At 45.9% G+C, this 24,964-nt stretch overlaps 1 protein-coding gene across 1 annotated transcript in view; it reads right to left on the bottom strand.

The window, feature by feature from the left end:
• Positions 1-24,964, bottom strand: part of CEP112 (centrosomal protein 112) — a 733,320-nt gene that overhangs the window by 1,090 nt on the left and 707,266 nt on the right. Inside the window, exons 26-27 of the mRNA XM_063960841.1 lie at positions 4,961-5,062; positions 812-870 (exon numbers count right to left, since the gene is read on the bottom strand). Of these exons, the coding sequence (XP_063816911.1) occupies positions 812-870; positions 4,961-5,062 (161 nt within the window). The remainder of the gene's footprint in view (positions 1-811; positions 871-4,960; positions 5,063-24,964) is intronic.

The raw sequence follows: 24,964 nt of genomic DNA, 5'->3' as shown, positions 1-24,964 counted from the left end.
ACCGCAGGATGCCGGAATGCCGGCAGCGGGGCAAGTGCAAAAGAGCCCCTTGCGGGCTCGCTGCGGGCACGGCAAGCTACGTGTGCCACACTATTTATTCTCCCTCCATGGGTGTCGTGGACACCCCAAAAGGGAGAATAGGTGTCTGTATCTCGGAGGGTCGGGATCCCGGCGCCGATATGCTAAGTGCCGGGACCCAGACGGCTAGGATATTGAATGCATCCCCACCTGTTATACTGTACTTTACACATTCATTCATACTGTCCCACAACTTACTTTCTCATGTATATTTGGTAAAGCTGCTTACTGTGGCCATAGACTGACCTTGTTCAAATGTGGTCATAGATTCATTTTGTTAAAATTAAGTCCAGAACAAAGGGTTTGGTGGTGGCCTGGATGGGAAAATCCAACAGGGAGCTACTTTACTTTAGCCACAAGCCTGTGACCCACCCCCTCTGTGACAAAATGACTATTTTTTTTCCACTTTGAAGTGAGCAATAATTTCATAATCACGCTAGTAATTGTGAGTCACTCGTTCGACCTCCCAGCTGTGTTGTGGAGTTTGTGTCTCATCATGAAAGAAGGTCTGGACTTGTGAAGCACTTGTCCTCTTCTTGAAAAGCCTGACTAAGCAATGTGGTTGAGAGACAGGCGGGCAGGCTCCCAAAAAAAGTCCTGTTCACACAATACAAGGTGCTTTTTCTCACAAGTGAAACCAACTTTGAAAAAGCTAATTTAATCCTTCAACCCTCCCCTGGGGAAATAAGACATATACAGGGCATAAAAAGACTTGTCACGACTCCCACCTTACCTTTGATAAAAAGTGAGGTCTTCCTGCAGCACCTGAGCTCTCTTCTGTAGAGAGTTCACCTGTCAGCAAAACACACAGTTTATGAGCCTCTAAAGCGGACAACATAAAATGCAACTACCTTAGTACTGATGAGAGAGGAGTATTGCTTGGTAAAGAGGTAAGAATACAGGATTGAGCTAAAGTACATTTATGTATGCAGTAGTTTGTTAGCATAGATCAGTGATGGCTAACCTTGACACTCCAGCTGTTGTTGAACTACACATCCCAGCATGCCCTGCATCAGTTTTGCTATTTGGCCATGCTAAAACTGATGCAGGGCATGCTGGGATGTGTAGTTCAACAACAGCAGGAGTGTCAAGGTTAGCCATCACTGGCATAGATACTATCTAGTCATATCCTGCAGCTGCTCACCTAGTAAATCCACAGGAAGCCAAACCATTTCAGATAATTAGCAAAATATGTAGTCAGTCATAATATGGAATTATATAGTAAGTAGCAGGGCCGCCATCAGGGGGGTACTGGGTGCACAGCTGTCCCGGGCCCGGCCTCTCTGACAGAGAAGGAAGGGCCTGGGCTGCTCATGCTGCCATTTGCCGGCCGTCGCCTGCCCACCGCCGCGTGTCCCCATTTTTTCCCGTCTGCCACCCTCTATTGAAAATATCCCTCCCAAAAAAAGGCTGCCGCCACAGAGGAGAGGATAATTAAAGATACTAGAAGAGACTCCTCTAGTATCTTTAATAACTGGCTCCCCTCAGGCGGCAGCCATTTTGGGAGAGACATTTTCAATAGAAGCATGCAGGCGTGAACAGAGGCTGGACCCGCACCAGCTGCCGAGTGGTTAAATCCCCTGACGAGCAGAACCCCTGAAGATCAGCAGGTACTGGTAGCATTAATGTGGGGCATAATATGGTATGAGGGGCATTACTGTGTAGGGCATTATATGGTGCAAGGGGCATAATATGGTGTTGCTCCATATGTGCATAGTAATATATATATATATATATATATTTAAAACTAGTTAACTTTGACCAACAAATACATGAACATATTAAACTCTCTTTTCTGTAGTCTTAATTGATTGTTCTGTATAATGAGCGTTTTTAATCTGAAATTGTAAAGCACTTTGGGCCTAATTCAGAGGTGGATGCAGACATGGCTGTTCTTCTACGCCTTTATGCAAATGCTGCCACAATTCCCTCCCTGGTGTACATCCATGCGCATGAATGCCCAAGGACTGATATGCCCACTGTATCTGTAGTTGCTGTTATACCGCTTGGTGCATTTTTACACGCCACCAACGGTAGCACCAGCCCTATGGCAGGCATCAGCAACACTCCTATAACACGGACCATTGCCATGCGTCTGTTATGTTAGCTCCCAGTCACTGCCCAGGAGCACCCAGCACTTTTTCAAGATATTACTGACACCGCCCATCTTGAACACTACAGCACCTTTGTGCATAAACACTGTGTAACGTATGCACCATGTACAGTAGCAAAAAAATCACCCAACTCTTCAACATTGCGTATGAGTCTGAATCAGGCCCCTTGAGTCCTAATGGGAGAAAAGTGCTATATTAAAGCAAATGATTATTGAATGCTATCCTTGAATTATATCCTGAGAGTCTTCTCGGAAAGGTGCCTGCTGCTTCAGGTGCTTACCTGGTGTTTGTCCCACATAGGGTATTATATGCTTGTTTTTTGGGTTTGTTTTTTTTACGCTGAAACTGTTTCTTATTATTCTCCTGATTTCTATACTGTCTATGTCAGGCATGTCCAAACTGCGGCCCTCCAGCTGTTGTGAAACTACATATCCCAGCATGCCCTGACACAGTTTTGTTGTCAGAGAATGCTAAAGCTGTGTCAGGGCATGCTGGGATATGTAGTTTCACAATAGCTGGAGGGCCGCAGTTTGGACATGCCTGGTCTATGTAATATCTTAGTGCTGAGCTTTCTTTATCCGCTTAACTTACATACATATATTCTGTTTAATAAGTATTATTATTATCCATTATTTATATGGCACCACAAGTGTTCTGCAGAGCCTAACAAAGGGGGTAATTCAGAGTTAATTGCAGCAGAAAATTTGTTAGCAGTTGGGCAAAACCATGTGCACTGCAGGGGGGGCAGATATAACATGTGCAGAGAGAGTTAAGGGGGGTACTCACGGAGAGATCCATGCTTAAAATCTAAGCAATCTGACTAGATTGCTTAGATTTTAAGCACAGATTAATCGTGTGTAGCCCCCTCAGCGATAGCAATGCGCGGCCCCGCACATCGCTATCGGCGCTGCTAGATTGAGCCTGCATGCAGGCCAATCTAGCAGGTCGCTCATTTCACCCGCTGCGTGAAATGAGCGGCCCCCGTCCTCCACCCGCATCGCTCAGCACACATCGCGCTGTGCTGAGCGGCGGGAGAGATGTGTGCTGAGCGGCGCTCAGCACACATCTCTCCTGTGTATACCCCCCTTTAGATTTGGGTGGGGTGTGTTCAAACTGAAATCTTAATTGCAGTGTAAAAATAAAGCAGCCAGTACTTACCCTACACAGAAACAAAATAACCCACCCAAATATAACTCTCTCTGCAAAAGTTATATCTGCCACACCTGCAATGCACATGGTTTTGCCCAACTGCTAACAAATTTGCTGCTGCGATCAACTCTGAATTACCCCCAAAGTACATAAACAAATGAGCGAAAAAAAAAAAAAAAAAGCGACTTACAGTACAAAACAGCGACTTACAGTACAAAACAATGTGGTAGATTCTCTAGGCTTAATACATCTGCCCCAATGTAAGTTAAGTACATAGTATATAAACATTTCTGCATCAGTCGATATGACACTAGAATAAACATCAGGGTGGCAGAAACAGAGGATTAGGTGCCGTTGCAGAGAGTATGGAGTAGAAGATAGCCTAAGTAAGAGAAGGAAAAGCACATGGGGGAGAGGGCCCTGCTAGTGAGAACTTGCATTCTAAAAGGGAGGTTCAGACAGGCAGGGGTGACCCAGGTGAGGTAGAAGTGAGCATGGAACAGAGGGCGGGGATGACAGAGGGTAAGACGGTGTGATGAAGTGGATCTCAAGGGCATGTGGGGAGTCTGATGTCCTCTAATACCCCATTCAGACTGACAAATATTTCCCGCGTCATTGCACATGAACGCGCATCCACCGGGAATTTGCTTAGTGTGGAAGGGTCCTGATAGAATATCCCGGGTCGAGCGTCCCGGCATTTCATCCCAGGTCTTGACCTGGGTTGAATCCGGAATCGACCCGAGATGCAGTGCAGTGTGAATGGGCCCTACCCGGTATTCAGTACACGGGACTGTTAAAAGGCCTCTCATTGGAGCTATCTTGGGCTCAGAAAAGATGATGTCATCATCCAGAGCCCGGGAACCGGAGGAGAAGCCCTGGAAGCGGAGGAGACAGGCAATATGGCGACCTGGACAGATCAAGAGATCAGAGAGCTACTCAGCATAAGGGGGGAGGAGGAAATAAAGAGATAGATAACAGGCACAGTGAAGGATGCTATTGTTTATAAGAACATTGCAAAGCTGCTTGAAGCCAGAGGAATTATCCGGACACAACAGCAAGTTGTTAATAAAATGAAGATTCTGAAAAAGCAGTTCTTGAAGGTGCTATGTGAGCCAGAAAAATGTCCATTTGTAATGACATACATATGTATATGCAGGGATTTCCCGGGATCAGTGTAAATGGGGCTGTCCCGGGTCGATCCCAGGTCTAAGTGCAGTGTGAAAGTGGTCATTCCCGGGATGCGTCCAGGAACACATTCCCGGGTGTGACCCGGTTCTGTCAGTCTGCAAGGGTTGTTACTTGTTAGGTATGTTTGTGATGTATAATATTATTATGTTTGTGATCTATAATATTATAAATAAAACTCAATTAAAAAGAATTATAATATTAATAATCATTAGTAAATATTAATGTCAATTATGACATCAAGTGAGAACAATGTTTTGCACACACACATATATTTGAATATGTCTAAATAGTTACTGACAATAAAATGTTTTTATATTTTTTTAAGATTGCATCATATTGTGTTTGTTAAATTGCGCCTACAAGGAGATTTGCCATAGCACAGTGATGGCACCATGAAATAAGACTATTGCGACGATTATGGCATCAATTACCTGGGATTTTAGTGATGTTATCGTGTTTTCAAGTTCATGTTTCACGGTGGCCGGCATCAATCCTTTGATCTTTAGTTCGTATTCCTGACGGATGTGCATGATCTGGGAGGAAAGATAGCGGTAAAGTCAACACTTCATGACCATATCAAATACCAATGTCATCAAAGTCTACCTCAGAGCATATCTATTAGAAGTTTATATCTGAAAGGGATTCGGTATGATATACAGGCAGACAGGATCAGCGGCATCCCCTCGCGGCCTCACCATGCTTTGGGCCCGGTGGCGAACGTTCTATTCCCACTTGGTTGATGGCTTGGACCTACCAACAGAGTGGGAATAATGGGCAGGTGTTGATCTTCTGGCCGTCAGTAAAATGCTGGCTGTCGGGATTCCGGCGTCGGTCTCCTGAACGCCGGGATCCCGACAGCCAGCATTTTAACTGCATCCCTCTGAAAGATCTTTATAACAGCAGCATATCTTACCAATAGGTACGTTCTCACCATAAACGTGCATCAAAATGTAATACTTTACAAAAATCAATACATGCATTCAAAATCATCCTGCTTATGGCCCGGCCTGGCTCTACCTTAAGGCAGCTGCTTAGGGAGCCAGAACTTTGGGAAGTCACTGAGGTTGCCAACCACAAAAATGATGCACGTCTCTAAAAAAACATTCTTGGCGTCGGCCTGTAAGTCGCAGTCGCTGCTACCTTTGCACTTTTCCTCTTGCCACAGTAGCACTTCCAATATACCTGACATGTGAGTGTGATGCAGCCAGGAGCACACATCCCCTGCGGTCTCCCATCCCTTCCAGTAAAGCACTCAGAGAATTTTCACCTCCACCTGTAACTCCCTTGAATGCTGTGTGATTACCGTCAGAGTATGGAAGGTCAGGACTATACAGTAGTTTATTATCCGGAGAGTAAATGGAGAACATTCTGATCTGTGCCACTTATAATGTAGACGATGGACAGATGCCCTGCCGTCTGTTATATATGCTGAACATTGATGATGTTGCTGTTTAGGTTTCGTAAAGCAATGTGAGCAGGCCCGCACGCTATCTTTATACTGATAGACAGGTTTGTACTGTACCTCTCACCAGAAGCAGCCACTTTTCTGCACTCCCAGGGAGAGTGTCTTTCGAACTTGGAAGGCATTTTCCCCTAGCAGATTAGGGGTTGATATGCTGCATCCGTTTGGCAGCAGGGATCGTTTTTCAAAATGGGGGAATTCCGACGGTCATTCTGAGTAAGCTTAGACTTTATTCAGATGGCCGATGGCTATGATCAGGTGATCCGATGGGACAGCTTTGGAAGCAGCACTCAGATCTACGATGCTGGCAGGAGGCATCTCTTCCAATGCCTCCTGCAGCTTAGCATATTTTCACACTGCTGCTGTGTCTAATGATGCTGCAGGGATGCAAATTGTGTCCATCTCTGAATCACCCCCATAGACAAGGACTCAAACAAATAATCACAAAAAAAGTGCCCGTTGCCTGCTTAGAATTGTTTTGTTGCTTTATTCTGGAAACTAACATTTGCAAGCCATCCCCTCTTAAAATCCTTTGTTTGCCCCTAGGCAGAGTTCTGCATCAGAAATGAGTGCACCTGGACATGAAAGCATCTGCTCGCCAGCCAGGCCAGTGTCTTGGTAATGGGGATCATTCCGAGTTGTTCGCTAGCTGCTTTCGGTAGCAGCGCAGCGATCAGGCAAAAAATCGGCACTTCTGCACATGCGGCGCAATGCGCACGCACATCGTACTATTACAATGAACGATGTAGTTTCACACAAGGTCTAGCTAAGCTTTTCAGTCGCACTGCTGGCCGCAGAGTTATTGACAGGAAGTGGGTGTTTCTGGGTGTCAACTGACCGTTTTCAGGGAGTGTGCGGAAAAACGCAGGCGTGCCAGATAAAAACGCAGGAGTGGCTGGCCAAACGCAGGGCGTGTTCGTGACGTCAAAACAGGAACTGAATAGTCTGAAGTGATCACAAGCTAGGAGTAGGTCTGGAGCTACTCTGAAACTACACAAAATTATTTTGTAGCCGCACTGCGATCCTTTTGTTCGCACTTCTGCTAAGCTAAGATACACTCCCAGAGGGCGGCGGCTTAGCATTTGCACGACTGCTAAAAGCAGCTAGCGAGCCAACAACTCGGAATGACCACCAATGGGTGTAAGAGGGACAGTAGACCGAAGTTCTACCTAGGACGCAGAGAAACCTTGCAACAGCCCTGTTAATAGCACTACACTAGCTGCAACATCAATAATGGTCTGGGTTTTAGAAATATACCATATTTACACATCTTGCCTCTAATTGTAGGTAGTGTTACATTTGGCTTTGTAAAACAAAACTATGTAATAATTTATTTCACTAATGATACCACATCAGCATAACTTTCTATTTTAATGAACATACATAAAATGGAAAATAAGATTTTACTTACCGATAAATCTATTTCTCGTAGTCCGTAGTGGATGCTGGGGACTCCGTCAGGACCATGGGGAATAGCGGCTCCGCAGGAGACAGGGCACAAAAATAAAGCTTTAGGATCAGGTGGTGTGCACTGGCTCCTCCCCCTATGACCCTCCTCCAAGCCTCAGTTAGGATACTGTGCCCGGACGAGCATACACAATAAGGAAGGATAATGAATCCCGGGTAAGACTCATACCAGCCACACCAATCACACCGTACAACTTGTGATCTGAACCCAGTTAACAGTATGACAAACGTAGGAGCCTCTGAACAGACGGCTCACAACAATAACAACCCGATTTTTTTGTAACAATAACTATGTACAAGTATTGCAGACAATCCGCACTTGGGATGGGCGCCCAGCATCCACTACGGACTACGAGAAATAGATTTATCGGTAAGTAAAATCTTATTTTCTCTGACGTCCTAAGTGGATGCTGGGGACTCCGTCAGGACCATGGGGATTATACCAAAGCTCCCAAACGGGCGGGAGAGTGCGGATGACTCTGCAGCACCGAATGAGAGAACTCCAGGTCCTCTTTAGCCAGGGTATCAAATTTGTAGAATTTTACAAACGTGTTCTCCCCCGACCACGTAGCTGCTCGGCAGAGTTGTAATGCCGAGACCCCCCGGGCAGCCGCCCAGGATGAGCCCACTTTCCTTGTGGAATGGGCCTTGACAGATTTAGGCTGTGGCAGGCCTGCCACAGAATGTGCAAGTTGAATTGTGCTACAAATCCAACGAGCAATCGTCTGCTTAGAAGCAGGAGCACCCAGCTTGTTGGGTGCATACAATATAAACAGCGAGTCAGACTTTCTGACTCCAGCAGTTCTTGAAATATATATTTTCAATGCCCGGACCACGTCCAACAACTTGGAATCCTCCAAATCGCTAGTAGCCGCAGGCACCACAATAGGCTGGTTCAGGTGAAACGCTGACACCACCTTAGGCAGAAAATGAGGACGCGTCCGCAGTTCTGCCCTGTCCGAATGGAAAATCAGATATGGGCTTTTATAGGATAAAGCCGCCAATTCTGACACTCTCCTGGCTGAAGCCAGGGCCAGTAGCATGGTTACTTTCCATGTAAGATATTTCAAATCCGCCGATTTGAGTGGCTCAAACCAATGGGATTTGAGAAAATCCAAAACTACCTTAAGGTCCCACGGAGCCACTGGGGGCACAACCGGGGGCTGTATATGTAGTACTCCTTTTACAAAAGTCTGGACTTCAGGAACTGAAGCCAATTCTTTCTGGAAGAAAATCGACAGGGCCGAAATTTGAACCTTAATGGACCCCAATTTGAGGCCCATAGACAATCCTGTTTGCAGGAAATGTAGGAATCGACCCAATTGAAATTCCTCCGTGGGGGCCTTCCTGGCCTCACACCACGCAACATATTTTCTCCAAATGCGGTGATAATGTTGTGCAGTCACCTCCTTCCTGGCTTTTACCAGTGTAGGAATGACCTCTTCCGGAATGCCTTTTTCCCTTAGAATTCGGCGTTCAACCGCCACGCCGTCAAACGCAGCCGCGGTAAGTCTTGGAATAGACACGGTCCCTGCTGAAGCAGGTCCCGTCTTAGAGGTAGAGGCCACGGATCCTCCGTGAGCATCTCTTGAAGTTCCGGGTACCAAGTTCTTCTTGGCCAATCCGGAGCCACGAGTATCGTTCTTACTCCCCTTTGCCGTATAATTCTCAGTACTTTTGGTATGAGAGGCAGAGGAGGGAACACATACACTGACTGGAACACCCACGGTGTTACCAGAGCGTCCACAGCTATTGCCTGAGGGTCTCTTGACCTGGCGCAATACCTGTCCAGTTTTTTGTTGAGGCGGGACGCCATCATATCCACCTTTGGTTTTTCCCAACGGTTCACAATCATGTGGAAGACTTCTGGATGAAGTCCCCACTCTCCCGGGTGTAGATCGTGTCTGCTGAGGAAGTCTGCTTCCCAGTTGTCCACTCCCGGAATGAACACTGCTGACAGTGCTATCACATGATCTTCCGCCCAGCGAAGAATCCTTGCAGCTTCTGCCATTGCTGTCCTGCTTCTTGTGCCGCCCTGTCTGTTTACGTGGGCGACTGCCGTTATGTTGTCCGACTGGATCAACACCGGCTGACCCTGAAGCAGGGGTTTTGCCAGACTTAGAGCATTGTAAATCGCTCTTAGCTCCAGTATGTTTATGTGAAAAGACATCTCCAGGCTTGACCATACTCCCTGGAAGTTTCTTCCCTGTGTGACCGCTCCCCAGCCTCTCAGACTGGCATCCGTGGTCACCAGGACCCAGTCCTGTATGCCGAATCTGCGGCCCTCTAACAGATGAGCACTCTGCAACCACCACAGAAGAGACACCCTTGTCCGTGGTGATAAGGTTATCCGCTGGTGCATCTGCAGATGCGATCCGGACCATTTGTCCAACAGATCCCACTGAAAAGTTCGTGCGTGGAATCTGCCGAATGGAATCGCTTCGTAAGAAGCCACCATCTTTCCCAGGACTCTTGTGCATTGATGCACAGACACTTTTCCTGGTTTTAGGAGGTTCCTGACAAGTTTGGATAACTCTTTGGCTTTCTCCTCCGGAAGAAACACCTTTTTCTGAACCGTGTCCAGAATCATTCCCAGGAACAGCAGACGTGTTGTCGGTGTCAACTGAGATTTTGGAAAATTCAGAATCCACCCGTGTTGTTGCAGCACTAATTGGGTTAGTGCTACTCCGTCCTCCAGCTGTTCTCTGGACCTTGCCCTTATCAGGAGATCGTCCAAGTAAGGGATAATTAATACGCCTCTTCTTCGAAGAAGAATCATCATTTCGGCCATTACCTTGGTAAAGACCCGAGGTGCCGTGGACAATCCAAACGGCAGCGTCTGAAACTGATAATGACAGTTTTGCACCACGAACCTGAGGTACCCTTGATGTGAAGGGCAAATTGGGACATGCAGGTAAGCATCCTTTATGTCCAGGGACACCATAAAGTCCCCTTCTTCCAGATTCGCTATCACTGCTCTGAGTGACTCCATCTTGAATTTGAATTTCTGTATGTACAGATTCAAAGATTTCAGATTTAGAATAGGTCTTACCGAGCCGTCCGGCTTCGGTACCACAAATAGCGTGGAGTAATACCCTTTTCCTTGTTGTAGGAGGGGTACCTTGACTATCACCTGCTGAGAAAACAGCTTGTGAATGGCTTCCAATACCGTCGCCCTGTCTGAGGGAGACGTTGGCAAAGCAGACTTTAGGAACCGGCGAGGGGGAGACTTCTCGAATTCCAACCTGTAACCCTGAGATACTACCTGCAGGATCCAGGGGTCCACCTGTGAGCAAGCCCACTGTGCGCTGAAATTCTTGAGTCGACCCCCCACTGCTCCTGAGTCCGCTTGTAAAGCCCCAGCGTCATGCTGAGGGCTTTGCAGAACCCTGGGAGGGCTTCTGTTCCTGGGCAGGGGCAGCTTGCTGTCCTCTCTTACCCCTTCCTCTGCCCCGGGGCAGATATGAGTGTCCTTTTGCCCGCTTGTTCTTATAGGACCGAAAGGACTGCGGCTGAAAAGACGGTGTCTTTTTCTGTTGGGAGGGGGTCTGAGGTAAAAAGGTGGATTTTCCGGCAGTTGCCGTGGCCACCAGATCCGATAGACCGACGCCAAATAATTCCTCCCCTTTATACGGCAATACTTCCATATGTCGTTTAGAATCCGCATCACCTAACCACTGTCGCGTCCATAAACTTCTTCTGGCAGATATGGACATCCCATTTACTCTCGATGCCAGAGTGCAAATATCCCTCTGAGCATCTCGCATATAAAGAAAAGCATCCTTTAATTGCTCTATAGTCAATAAAATACTGTCCCTATCCAGGGTATCAATATTTTCAGTCAGGGAATCCGACCAGACTACCCCAGCACTGCACATCCAGGCTGAGGCGATGGCTGGTCGCAGTATAACACCAGTATGTGTGTATATACTTTTTAGGGTAGTTTCCAGCCTCCTATCAGCTGGATCCTTGAGGGCGGCCGTATCAGGAGACGGTAACGCCACTTGTTTTGATAAGCGTGTGAGCGCCTTATCCACCCTAGGGGGTGTTTCCCAGCGCGCCCTAACCTCTGGCGGGAAAGGGTATAAAGCCAATAACTTTTTTGAAATTAGCACTTTTCTATCTGGGTTAACCCACGCTTCATCACATACATCATTCAATTCCTCTGATTCAGGAAAAACTACAGGTAGTTTTTCACCCCCCACATAATACCCCTTTTTGTGGTACTTGCAGTATCAGAGATATGCAAAGCCTCCTTCATTGCCGTGATCATATAACGTGTGGCCCTACTTGAAAATACGTTTGTTTCTTCACCGTCGACACTAGATTCAGTGTCCGTGTCTGGGTCTGTGTCGACCGACTGAGGTAAAGGGCGTTTTACAGCCCCTGACGGTGTCTGAGACGCCTGGGCAGGTACCAACTGGTTTTCCGGCCGTCTCATGACGTCAACTGATTTTTGTAATGTGCTGACATTATCACGTAATTCCATAAACAAAGCCATCCACTCCGGTGTCGACTCCCTGGGGGGTGACATCACCATTATCGGCAATTGCTCTGCCTCCACACCAACATCGTCCTCATACATGTCGACACACACGTACCGACACACAGCAGACACACCGGGAATGCTCTTATCGAAGACAGGACCCCACTAGCCCTTTGGGGAGACAGAGGGAGAGTTTGCCAGCACACACCCAAGCGCTATAATATACATGGGAACAACCTTATATAAGTGTTGTATCCTTATAGCAGCTTAAATATATCAAATATCGCCAAAAAAAGTGCCCCCCCTCTCTGTTTTACTCTGTTTCTGTAGTGCAGTGCAGGGGAGAGTCCTGGGAGCCTTCCTCACAGCGGAGCTGAGCAGGAAAATGGCGCTGTGTGCTGAGGAGAATAAGCCCCGCCCCCTATTCCGGCGGGCTTTTCTCCCGGAGTTTGAGATATCTGGCATGGGTTTAATACATCCATATAGCCTCAAGGGCTATATGTGATGTATTTTTTAGCCATAAAAGGTATTATACATTGCTGCCCAGGGCGCCCCCAGCAGCGCCCTGCACCCTCCGTGACCTATGGTGTGAAGTGTGTGACAACAATGGCGCACAGCTGCAGTGCTGTGCGCTACCTTCATGAAGACTGAAAAGCCTTCTGCCGCCGGTTTCTGGACCTTCAATCTTCAGCATCTGCAAGGGGGGTCGGCGGCGCGGCTCCGGGACGAACCCCAGGGTGAGACCTGTGTTCCGACTCCCTCTGGAGCTAATGGTGTCCAGTAGCCTAAGAAGCCAATCCATCCTGCACGCAGGTGAGTTGAACTTCTCTCCCCTAAGTCCCTCGATGCAGTGAGCCTGTTGCCAGCAGGACTCACTGAACATAAAAAAACTAAAAACTTTTTCTAAGCAGCTCCTTAAGAGAGCCACCTAGATTGCACCCTGCTCGGACGGGCACAAAAACCTAACTGAGGCTTGGAGGAGGGTCATAGGGGGAGGAGCCAGTGCACACCACCTGATCCTAAAGCTTTATTTTTGTGCCCTGTCTCCTGCGGAGCCGCTATTCCCCATGGTCCTGACGGAGTCCCCAGCATCCACTTAGGACGTCAGAGAAATATATACTATATATAAGATACATTTGGGGGGCAGTCTAGTACTATAGTTACCTTCTTTTAGTTCTCACCTTTGGCCAACTGCAGCTCTCACAGTTGGCAAAGCATACTGGTACTTGTAGTCCAGTGACTACTGGCCAGAATAAGATGGTCCTCAGCAATGTAGTGCTTGGCATACAGTAGATATTTATTTCAAACATGACATAAGCAAATTGCAGTTATTGCTTCTACAACTACTTAGAGCATCGAAGAGCTGGCTGTGCCAGGACAAATATCTCCAGTGCCAAGATGTTTGGTTAAGGTGGGGTTTGTGGATGTCGTACGTCCGAGTGATCTGTGTGATGCCAGCTCTGTCTCTGCTTACAGGAAAAGTGAGAAATGTGTGGCCTGTAGGCACACTTCCTATGTATAGAGCCAAAAACACCTTCAAAGATTACTTTTCGCACAGTGACAGGTTTGGGCGAGCCAGACACAGGTCACTGAAGCCTTGTTGCCACATAAGGGGCATATATACAATGGCGTGCTCCCAGGTCTTTGGTAACAACTGCCACTGCAGTATGAAAATACTGAGGGCCACCTGCCTATAGGCCAACTGTCTAAGCCTCTAGTGCAAGATTACAGATTTACCCATAGACATGTTTGTCACTGTTAATGACACTATTTTCTTTTAAATATTGACCGCCTACACAATCAATGTTTTTATTTTTATTTCTTTATTTCTTAAATGCAATTCTTCCAATCTATTCTTATTTTGGGGCTTTGAGTACATAGTTCTTGAATATTATTTAGGAGTTCTGTAAACAAGACATTATGAGCATTGCAATGTTCCAGGTCCCCTGTGATGGGTGTGCTTATACTGTATGCAGAGCTTCAGGAGCAAGGAACATCTTAACCCTCCTAATACCCTAACACTAAAGGGGCAGACTAGACGGGCCATGTGGTTCTTATCTGCCGTCAAACTCTTTGTTTGCTCAGATAATCTGTTCATTTTGTTCTAATGCGATCTCAACTAAATGTACTTGGAAAAATAACAGTAAAGGAATGTAAATACGCTCAGGTCTGTTCTGATGAGTATACATTATTATATTCACTACATGAAACAGCAGAATTAGGATACCTTGGGGGACATATATTATCAGTAGATAAGTGATCCAGTGCAACTTGCCACTTATAGCGAACATCCACATGTATTAAAGCAGTTACTGTAGAGAAAAATCACTTTTCTCTACAGGATCTGCAAACTGTAACATTTTTGCCATCACCATACTGTTGTATGGCGACACATATTTGGCAGCTGTTAACAAAAAACAATAAGCACACTTCTGTGGCTTATCGTTGTTTTTCATATCGGTAGGATTACCTGCAGGTATGTGTAGGGAGTCCAGCAGTTCCTGACAGGAAACAGCAGCAAGCATTCATTTCTGAATAAGATCTCATCGTTGTTGTTTTTTACAAGATCTCGTGCATGTGCACTGGGATCGGCCAGGAAGCAAGACGCAGCATCAGCACTTGGTTGATGCGCTATGGTACTTGCAGGGACGGTTAGAGGGGTTTTTCCTCTCGTTTCTGGCGGGAAAGATGTTATATGCATCTGCACGTTATTTCTTCCTACTTCGCCTCGAGTAGAGCTTTAGAGGCACGATAAGTGGCGGAGTAATACATCTTCAACAATGTGTCAGACTGTGGTGCTGCTGACAGGGCACGTTATTTAACCCAAGCCAGTCATACAAATGGTCTTTGTACAGAAACATGGCATTTTGTCAGTAAAAACCAGCAGTTATGTATAATGTGTGTGCGCCACTGTCAACACTGCCTGCAGAGTACTGTACATATCCCAGCAGGATCCAAACCAAATGACCTACCTATTAAACCCATCACAAAGAAAACAGACCCATTTGCAGCACGTGATAAAGATTATACTTTTTATTCTCACTCACCTGGTGCACAATCCCTACTGTTCCTCAGTGCTATGCCTTCTGTCTTTAACAATATCTTAATAAAAATATCTGAATCAACATTTAGAGACTTGTGATGTAGTAGTAGACAAATGTCTGAGACGGAAGCTACTTTTTATTGACATTGGTGGAAAGGTGAGCGTTCTCTCTTAGTGGGACTGTTCCTAAAATAAGACCAGGCGGGAGGATAAGAGCGCACCCCCTGAAGTAGCTGAGGATTAAATGTCTGCGGAAAATGAATTGCCCATATACTTGTAAACATACCCCTGGAGCATAGGGCTGCAAGCTGGGAGAAGAGCCAGAATTCTAGCTGAAGGGAAATTCTGCATCGCTGGGATAATGGCATCCCAAAATAGCATGCAGGGGTCTGGAAATACAAACCTGAGAGGTCTTTGGGATACCGCAAAGGTACATTGGCAGGCAGCTTGGCAAATGATGCTTTTGTATGTAGGCCAGATAAGATTCCCCACTGAGAAGCACTGGCTGCCTGCAAGGTAATCTATACAGCGGCTATTTATGTGCTTATTTTTCATTGATGTCTATATGAACCTGGCTGTGTGTTTGGAAATTAACTTAACCTTCTAATCCAGAATAAACTAAGACTAATTCTCATGCAGAAACAGCTTCAGCTGCTGTGGAAATTTTTTACTTTATTCCACTACAAGCTAGTTATATTTGCTACACCCCAGGTAATATGATGTACAGATGTGAAACACAGCATGGGACATTACCTCCGTGAATATATTTACCTATACATGTCTTCATGTCTTTGCGGTGGCAGATTACAACTTCTTCTGGAATCTAGATATCAGTAGCCAATAGTGTACCGAAAGTAGATTTTCTTTCATTCTAGCTTTCCAACCCCCCCCCCCTCCCCAAATCAGGAGTCTCTGCCCTCTTCAACTTTCACTGTGCAACACCCTATTCTCTATAGATTAAACTTTCATATGAACAAAGCCCTTTCCCCTTTATCTTCTGCACATAATTATGCTAACTGGGGCCATTTGTAAACAATTTGGCTCCCAGTGCAAACAGTAAAAAATGTGCCCCCCCATAGGCATTCTAAAGTGTATTATGCCCAACACAGTATTGCTCCTTGCACCATATTATGTCCCAGACAGTAATACCTCTTGCACAATATTATGCCCCATACAGAAATGCCACCTGCACCATATTATACCACACACTGTAATTATTATTATTACCTGTTATTTATATAGCGCACACATATTCCGCAGCGCTTTACAGAGAATATTTACCCATTTGCATCAGTCCCTGCCCCAGTGGAACTTACAATCTATATTCCATATCACATGTACACACACACACACACACACACACACACACTAGGGTTACTTTTTTTTGGGAGCCAATTGACCTACCAGTATATTTTTGGATTGTGGGAGGAAACCGGAGAACCCGGAGGAGACCCACGCAAGTATGGGGAGAATATACAAACTCCACACAGTTAGGGCCATGGTAGGAATCGAACCCATGACCTCAGTGCTGTGAGGCAGTAATGCTAACCATTACATCATCTGTGCTGCCCCTTGCACTGTAATATGCCTCACACAGTAATGCCCCTTGCACCATATTATGGCCAAAACAATTATGCCCCTTGCACCGTTTTATGCCCCACACAGCAATGCCCCTTGCACCATAATATGCCACACACAGTAATGCCCCATGCACAATATGCCCCACACAATAATGCTCCTTGCCCCATATTATGCCTCACAGTTATGCTATATCCTAAAACCATACTATATGCCTCATATAATAATGCCCCACTACGTCTGCTCGTTGTCAGGGGTTTCATGCCGCAGCCGCCTTCCTCTAGCTGCAGCTGTGATTCGTACCTCCCACGTTCAGCGGTCCTGGCACTTCCAGGGACGCCTGCTTCTAGTAAATGTTGCTCCCAAAATGGCCGTTGTCTCCTCTTGCCATTTTGGGAAGGATATTTTTAACAGTATTCCATGCGGACGACCATCTGGCATACCTGGTGTTGGGTTAATTTTATTGGGAGCCAATTAACCTACCACTATATTTTTGGAATGTGGAAGGAAACCGGAATACCCTGAGAAAACAGATGCAAGCACAGGGAAAATATACAAACTCCACACAGATAGGGCCATGGTGGGAATTGAACCCATGACCTCAGTGCTATGAGGCAGTAATGCTAACCACTACACTGTCCATGCTAAAAGTTGCTACAGTGGAGGCTCCTTAAACTGTGGGAGGAGACGAGTTCCAGGGAATCAGAGATGGGGGGGGGGCTAGCCAGCAGGAGGAGGTTAGGGTTAGGCGGTGGGGAAAATAGTGTGGGGGTAGGGATTATGGTTAGGGGAAAAATACTTACTGGAACGCCGGAGGATTGTAGGTCTCACACATAAATGACAATCACATGACCGCTGGGAATGGGAAGACCCCGCTGGAGCCACTGCAGCCAACTGTAGCAGGTAAGTCACCACTGGGCCACCAGGGATGATATGTCAATATTTTCAAATGTCAACCTATCACCACTGTCTATATGATGAATGTTGACATGGTCAACGTCCATGTCGACATGATGTAGGCATTACTATTGCTGACATGACATACCACAACTGACTTGAGGACATTAAATACTTGATTCTAGCTATGTTCCCCAGATGAAAGAATGAGGATTTGATTATGACTGACACCTAGGGTCAAACACAAGTGACAACGCGCACGGATCTCTTGGACTTCAGCAGTCGGCTTCTGCGCATGTGCCGATCAGGAGGTTGTTAGTGCGTATTGATTGACCCATTCAGCAAGGATGACTCACCATCCATGAAATGGGTGATTGCACAGAACTCTACTGTCTTGTGGGAGTGGCAGGAGCACACCGGACAGACCTCCGTGCTTATTTGCAATGGGCAAGTGGAGATGGGATGCCTGTGTCAGTTGGACCTACTGTACCAGGCATGGGGCTGGCGTAAGCCAGATACTAATAAATATGGCAGCAAATGTAAGAACAGTGGATGGAATAGGTTTCCACATGCAGTAGCACAGATTCTTACTATACTGTATAAAGGCGGATCCTCAAAATACCATGATGTAGTAAGCAGGCAGCAGCGTCAGACAGAAGAGTGACCGAGGATGTTTCCATTTCAGAATCAGACCACTTAAACGGCATATTCAATTAGCAGCGGGGCTTACTGCGGGAGGATAGTCTTGAGCTTTAGCGCTTGGAGCTGTTCAATTGAAACGCCATTTCCTCCCACTGCAAATCCAAGGCTAAGGCGCGTTAACCCACAGAGTCCGGGGTTAAGTGCCTGGAGCTATGGGTTAATGTGCTCACAAGGGCTGCAGTAAGGGCAAAAAAGACTGACTTACCACAGATTTCTTGATCGCACTCTCTCACACCTCAGGAAGATGCGAGCAGAAACCCATGGTAAGTGAAGGATAAAGGCTGCAACTGATTAGCTCCGGACACTTCAATTAGCCCATGGTAAGCACAGCAGCCAATTGAATATGTCCCTAAGTGTCAGGCTACAGTTCAGAACCGTACCAAGATTTCGCACACGTTCACTGTTTTGCAGCTTCAAACCCCCAAGCGAATGACCAGTTGTTGGTTCCTTTTAGGAGAACCTTTGTTTTAACATCTTATCTGGATTATGTAAGTGTTTAAACAATGGTCCTACAAGGAATTATTGTGGCCCCAATTCTCTAAGAACTTTACTTACATGTCCTGTTAACATTTACAACAAATAAGCAGTCCTTCCCATGGAAGTGGTGGTCTGTAATCAGCGTTGTGATGCACAATAATGCTGGCCACAGAGTGTCTGACCTCTGGAGACCGAGGGTCTCTCTTCATTTACAGAGATTGTGCAAAGCATCCTCATCGGTCACTCTCCCGTAATTACATGTACTGTGCACTGAAAATAGTCTCTGTAAAGAAGATTTTTGATGTCTAATGACAGGTGTGTTATTGTACCAGCTTATCTCTGGAACCCAGAATTAAATCGAAAGAGGAAACTCAGAACTTTGTTAAATTGCTTTTCTGCTAGAACGATTATGTGTCAGCTGCCCCTGGGCAGTCACAGGCAAAATAATTACCAAACCAGAGAAAATAGAACGGAAAACAAGTTCTGTTGCTTTCAGAAACAGTGATAAAGAGACAAACAGTGCGTTCCCCTGAGCTATTTATTGTATGGGGGGCTGCATATATATTTTACATGTGACTAGTGTAGGAGTGGTGAAAGTGTGAATGATAAGCACAGACATACATTTCATCTACTCATCTATGTCATCAAAGAAGAACATCAAATGTGTAAAACATTTATAAAAAGATATACCATTAAATACTAGGGATCCGGTCTGAAGATCGACAGTATCTAGGTCGACAATGTTTAGGTCGACCACTATAGGTTGACAGTCACTAGGTCGACATGGATGGAAGGTCGACAGGGTTTCTAGGTCGACATGTGCTAGGTCGACAGGTCTAAAGGTCGACATGAGTTTGTCAAAAAAAATTTATTTTTTGAATTTTTTCATACTTAACGATCCATGTGGACTACGATTGGAACGGTAATCTGTGCCGAGCGAAGCGAAGGCACCATGCCCGAAGCATGGCGAGCGAAGCGAGCCATGCGAGGGGACGCGGTGCACTAATTTGGGATCCCGGTCACTCTACGAAGAAAACGACACCAAAATAAAATAAAATCCTCATGTCGACCTTTAGACCTGTCGACCTAGCAACCCTGTCGACCTTCCATCCATGTCGACCTAGTGACTGTCGACCTATAGTGGTCGACCTAAACATTGTCGACCTAGATACTGTCGATTTGATGAACCACACCCGAATACTATTGTGAAGTTAGTAGAAAAGGGAAAGTAAAATTCCCAGCAAGACAACAGATGAATAAAGGAATGGCATATCTAAGCATTAGGAAGTACTGAAGTGACATCAAGTTGGGCCTCATGCCTCACTTATGACACTAGTAGTGCATTTACAGACTGCCTTTTCAGAGATGTCACTGGTTTGTAGTAAACTGGTAAACTGCAGTCTCATGAAGATTGATTGCAATCCACCGTCTGTAGGTGAGGGTAGTTAGAACATGGATATATCTGATCTTTAAAGGGTAACACAACCATATGATTTTGACACAGCAGAAAATATGTTTCTATCATTGTAATATAACAACAATGTCTGTCTAGAGACAGGACTGGAGGTTCGTGCTGGTAGTCTTTGTCACTTGGCAGCTAATAATCTACATTTGAAGTAAGAAGGGAAAGGCTGCCTCCAGTTAGGCTTGCAGGGTCAAACCCAGGTCAAGTTTTGTTTCCTTTAAACACAGATGACCTTAAAGAGGATATAATTTCAAAGCAGTTAAAAGTGCTGATGACACATAATCTGTGGTGCCACGAGACTAAGAAATGCGTCGGATCAAAGGGGGGTGGTGGTGGGAATGCAGAGAACTAAGACACACGTATCTCATCGGGTCCCCAAGGTGGGAGGAGTGTGACACCAACTCATTGTAAAGAAGGCAGAATGTACTACCTATGAGCTGTGCATTAAATAGAGGCCTATAATACAAGAGTATGTCAGTGTCTGACATGGTCTGTTTGTTTAAAAGTTTCTGTCTGGTAATACTGACTTGTTACCTCTAACCACTGATAATCTGGAAGTAGAGTTAAGGGGGGTACTCACGGGAGAGATGTGTGCTGAGCGATCTTAACACAGACCGCTCAGCACACATCTCTCACCCCGCTCAGCACAGCGCGATGTGCTGAGCGAGGGGGAAAGCCGACGGGGGGCCGCTCACTTCACACAACGGTGAAGTGAGCGACCCGCTAGATTGAGCCTGCATGCAGCTCAATCTAGCATCGGCGATAGCGATGCGCGGGGCCGCGCATCGCTATCGCTGGAGGGCATACACACGGCAGATCCGTGCTTAAAATCTAAGCAATCTAGCAAGATTGCTTAGATTTTAAGCACGGATCTCTCCGTGTGTACCCCCCTTTACAGATTTTAAATGATTGGGCACCATTATCTCAGATGACCTGACATGGACCTCAAATATAGCAGCTATGGTGAGGGAAGGTTCGTCAGTTTTAGGGGGATATCCAATTACCTATGGACCTGTGGTACATTACTGCCCATCACCCAGGGCTATCCTATTAGCTCCAAAAAGCCAGCACGAGCTGCAGTTTATCAGGGTGTGGTTCGTTTTATCGACAGTATCTAGGTCGACAATGTTTAGGTCGACCACTATAGGTCGACAGTCACTAGGTCGACATGGATGGAAGGTCGACAGGGTTTCTAGGTCGACATGTGCTAGGTCGACAGGTCTAAAGGTCGACATGAGGAGAAAAAAAAATGTTGGTGTCGTTTTCTTCGTAGAGTGACCGGGATCCCAAATTATTGCACCGCGTTCGCTCGCCATGCTTCGGGCATGGTGCCTTCGCTCCGCTACAGCTTCGCTCGGCACACTTTACCGTTCCAATCGTAGTCCACGTGGATCGTTAAGTATGAATTTTTTTTTTTTTAAACTCATGTCGACCTTTAGACCTAGCACATGTCGACCTAGAAACCCTGTCGACCTTCCATCCATGTCGACCTAGTGACTGTCGACCTATAGTCGTCGACCAAAACATTGTCGACCTAGACACTGTCGATCTTCAGACCGGATCCCGTTTATCAGGGATTGTGTTACCTGTTGCAACACTGGGCTCTGGCTCCTGACAACTCTGGCTCCCCTGTCACATGGGGAGGGGTGGCTGAGTGCCAGCTCCCAGGCGCCCTACCTGCAGTCCCCGGCAACTGCAGCACTGACTGGACGGGTCGCCGCGGCTTATCGGGATTTTGTTTCCCTGCCTCATCCCTGATAAGTGCTAGCCTTTTGGTTCTGCAGCACAAATTTTAGTTTTACTTTTTTTACGAGAGATTTTATTGGATAACTCGTAAAAAATAAATTGGTAAAAACATCAGGAAAATAGCTTTTAATTGGATATCCCCATTAATCAGAATAGGTGAATCTTTAACTATTTGCAAATAGTAACCTTTTTCAGGCACTGTAGTTCTGTCCCACTCACAGGCAGCAGTGTCCTGCGGGAAGGGGGGGGGGGGGGGATTGGGAGACCCCCGTCACTCGCTGTGGTCAATAGACGCTGTGCGCTTGGGCGCAGAGTCTATTCACCATCAGAGAGGGACAGGGAGCATGTCCTGGAGCTCACAGAGTGCTGTGCATGACTCCACAATGATAAAAAATGGGTGTGTGACTTGCAATTGCGGAACTTGCAGCGAGGCCGTGCCCCTTAGGTGTCCCTCTTTATGGCTGGCAGATGGTGGGAGGTATGTATTTGTGTGACCTGGACTGTAATTTCGTTGCGTTTTTACAATGACAATAAAAGAATAGCTGTCTGCTCTGCTATTTTATTTTATATGGCCACTAGGGGGTGCTTTTCCAATGGAATGTATGGCTGAGAGTTCAGTGTATTGCTGTACATTAAGCAGGATGGCTGCTCCTACTAATGTAATGAAAATATATTACTGATAAATGCAGCTTTGTCTGTAAAATTACTGACTTTCATCTGTTACTGAGCACTTGAAAAAAATGATATGAAAATTTGCTCAACTAATTAGAGGGTCATTCCTTTCAACTGAGCTCCGCTAAGTCACTCCTTACAGACTGGCGGTATTACAAATGATAAATGGTGCTCCAACTTATCAGCTCCTAATGCTGGGTATACACGGGACGATCCGGTATGGCCGACCAATCAATATTTTCGGATTGGTCGCCCACATACACACTGCAATTATTTGGCCAACCCACTGATATCAGGCTGATTGAGCAGATAATTGTAGCGTGTATGCTCAGCATAACTGTCATGTGTCTGAAAAATGACAGGAGCTGATTGGCTGGATCACCATTTATCATTTGGAAAGAGTGATAGCAAGAATATCACTTGTTGTTAAATCTGCCCCTTAGTATAAAATACATTCTAACATACATGGCCATAAACAACAATGCACCAACAAACATTTCTTCTCAATATGCATATGTAGCAATTATCCTCATGTATCAAATTCCTACTTCCCTATATTGTAAGCATGAGAGAAGGACCCTGTTACCTCACTATCTATCAGCTAATAGCCAGTCTTGTTTTAGAACTGTTTTCTCAATTGTAAGGCGCAACAATACATGCTGGTGCTATATAAATGTTAATAAAAATAAATAATTGAGCAATTCCTGCTTTATGCCAGTCAAGTCCCAGGAACAGAAAGAAAGCAGACAAGAACAACTGCCTCCAGATACATCATTGATCCAGACACAATTTCCATTTATTTTATCAGAAAAAAGCAGTGATTCTGCCAGGTACCAAGTCTTACGTACATGAACGACCTGCGCAGACAAAGGGCAATTTGGGGCTAATATACAGGAATATGACTCAGACAGTCTGTCTCTAAAAACGTGACCTTTGTCTGCTGCCTTATCTGGCGCAGCAAAATTACAGTTTTCTAAAGAATATACAGCTTGTTAGAGGAAACAGCTCATTTATGGCACCGATATGTCAATAGATGTCATTATAAAGTGATATGTTTATGTCTCCATAGATGAGGCACAGGGCCAATTAGACTTTGAAGGAAAAACCGGGGTGTGTTTTGAATGAAATGTCTACTCTTTTATACTAAAAGTGCATTTTTGCTCATGGAAAAATAAGAATTTACTTACCGATAATTCTATTTCTCATAGTCCGTAGTGGATGCTGGGGACTCCGTCAGGACCATGGGGAATAGCGGGCTCCGCAGGAGACAAGGCACATCTAAAAAAGCTTTTAGGTCACATGGTGCGTACTGGCTCCTCCCCCTATGACCCTCCTCCAAGCCTCAGTTAGGTACTGTGCCCGGACGAGCGTACACAATAAGGAAGGATCTTGAATCCCGGGTAAGACTCATACCAGCCACACCAATCACACCGTACAACTTGTGATCTGAACCCAGTTAACAGTATGATAACAAAACGAAGTAGCCTCTGAAAAGATGGCTCACAACAACAGTAATAACCCGATTTTGTAACAATAACTATGTACAAGCATTGCAGACAATCCGCACTTGGGATGGGCGCCCAGCATCCACTACGGACTATGAGAAATAGAATTATCGGTAAGTAAATTCTTATTTTCTCTAACGTCCTAGTGGATGCTGGGGACTCCGTCAGGACCATGGGGATTATACCAAAGCTCCTAAACGGGCGGGAGAGTGCGGATGACTCTGCAGCACCGAATGAGAAAACTCCAGGTCCTCTGTAGCCAGAGTATCAAATTTGTAAAATTTTACAAACGTGTTCTCCCCTGACCACGTAGCTGCTCGGCAAAGTTGTAATGCCGAGACCCCTCGGGCAGCCGCCCAAGATGAGCCCACCTTCCTTGTGGAGTGGGCCTTTACAGATTTAGGCTGTGGCACGCCTGCCACAGAATGTGCAAGTTGGATTGTGCTACAGATCCAACGTGCAATCGTCTGTTTAGACGCAGGAGCACCCATCTTGTTGGGTGCATACAATGTAAACAACGAGTCAGTTTTTCTGACTCCAGCTGTCCTTGAAATATATATTTTTAATGCTCTGACAACGTCCAGTAACTTGGAGTCCTCCAAGTCGCTAGTAGCCGCAGGCACCACAATAGGCTGGTTTAAGTGAAATGCCGAAACCACCTTAGGGAGAAATTGAGGACGTGTCCTCAATTCTGCCCTGTCCGAATGGAATATCAGATATGGGCTCTTGTATGACAAAGCTGCCAACTCTGAAACTCTCCTGGCAGAAGCCAGGGCCAACAGCATGGTTACCTTCCATGTAAGGTATTTTAATTCTACCGATTTTAACGGCTCAAACCAATGAGATTTGAGAAAATTTAGAACCACGTTCAAATCCCACGGTGCCACTGGAGGCACTATTGGGGGTTGTATATGTAGTACACCTTTGACAAAAGT

Source organism: Pseudophryne corroboree, chromosome 3, assembly GCF_028390025.1.
Source record: "Pseudophryne corroboree isolate aPseCor3 chromosome 3, aPseCor3.hap2, whole genome shotgun sequence".
NCBI lineage: Eukaryota > Metazoa > Chordata > Amphibia > Anura > Myobatrachidae > Pseudophryne > Pseudophryne corroboree.
Note: the sequence above shows the minus strand (reverse complement) of the source record. Positions and strands in the feature narration are given on the sequence as shown.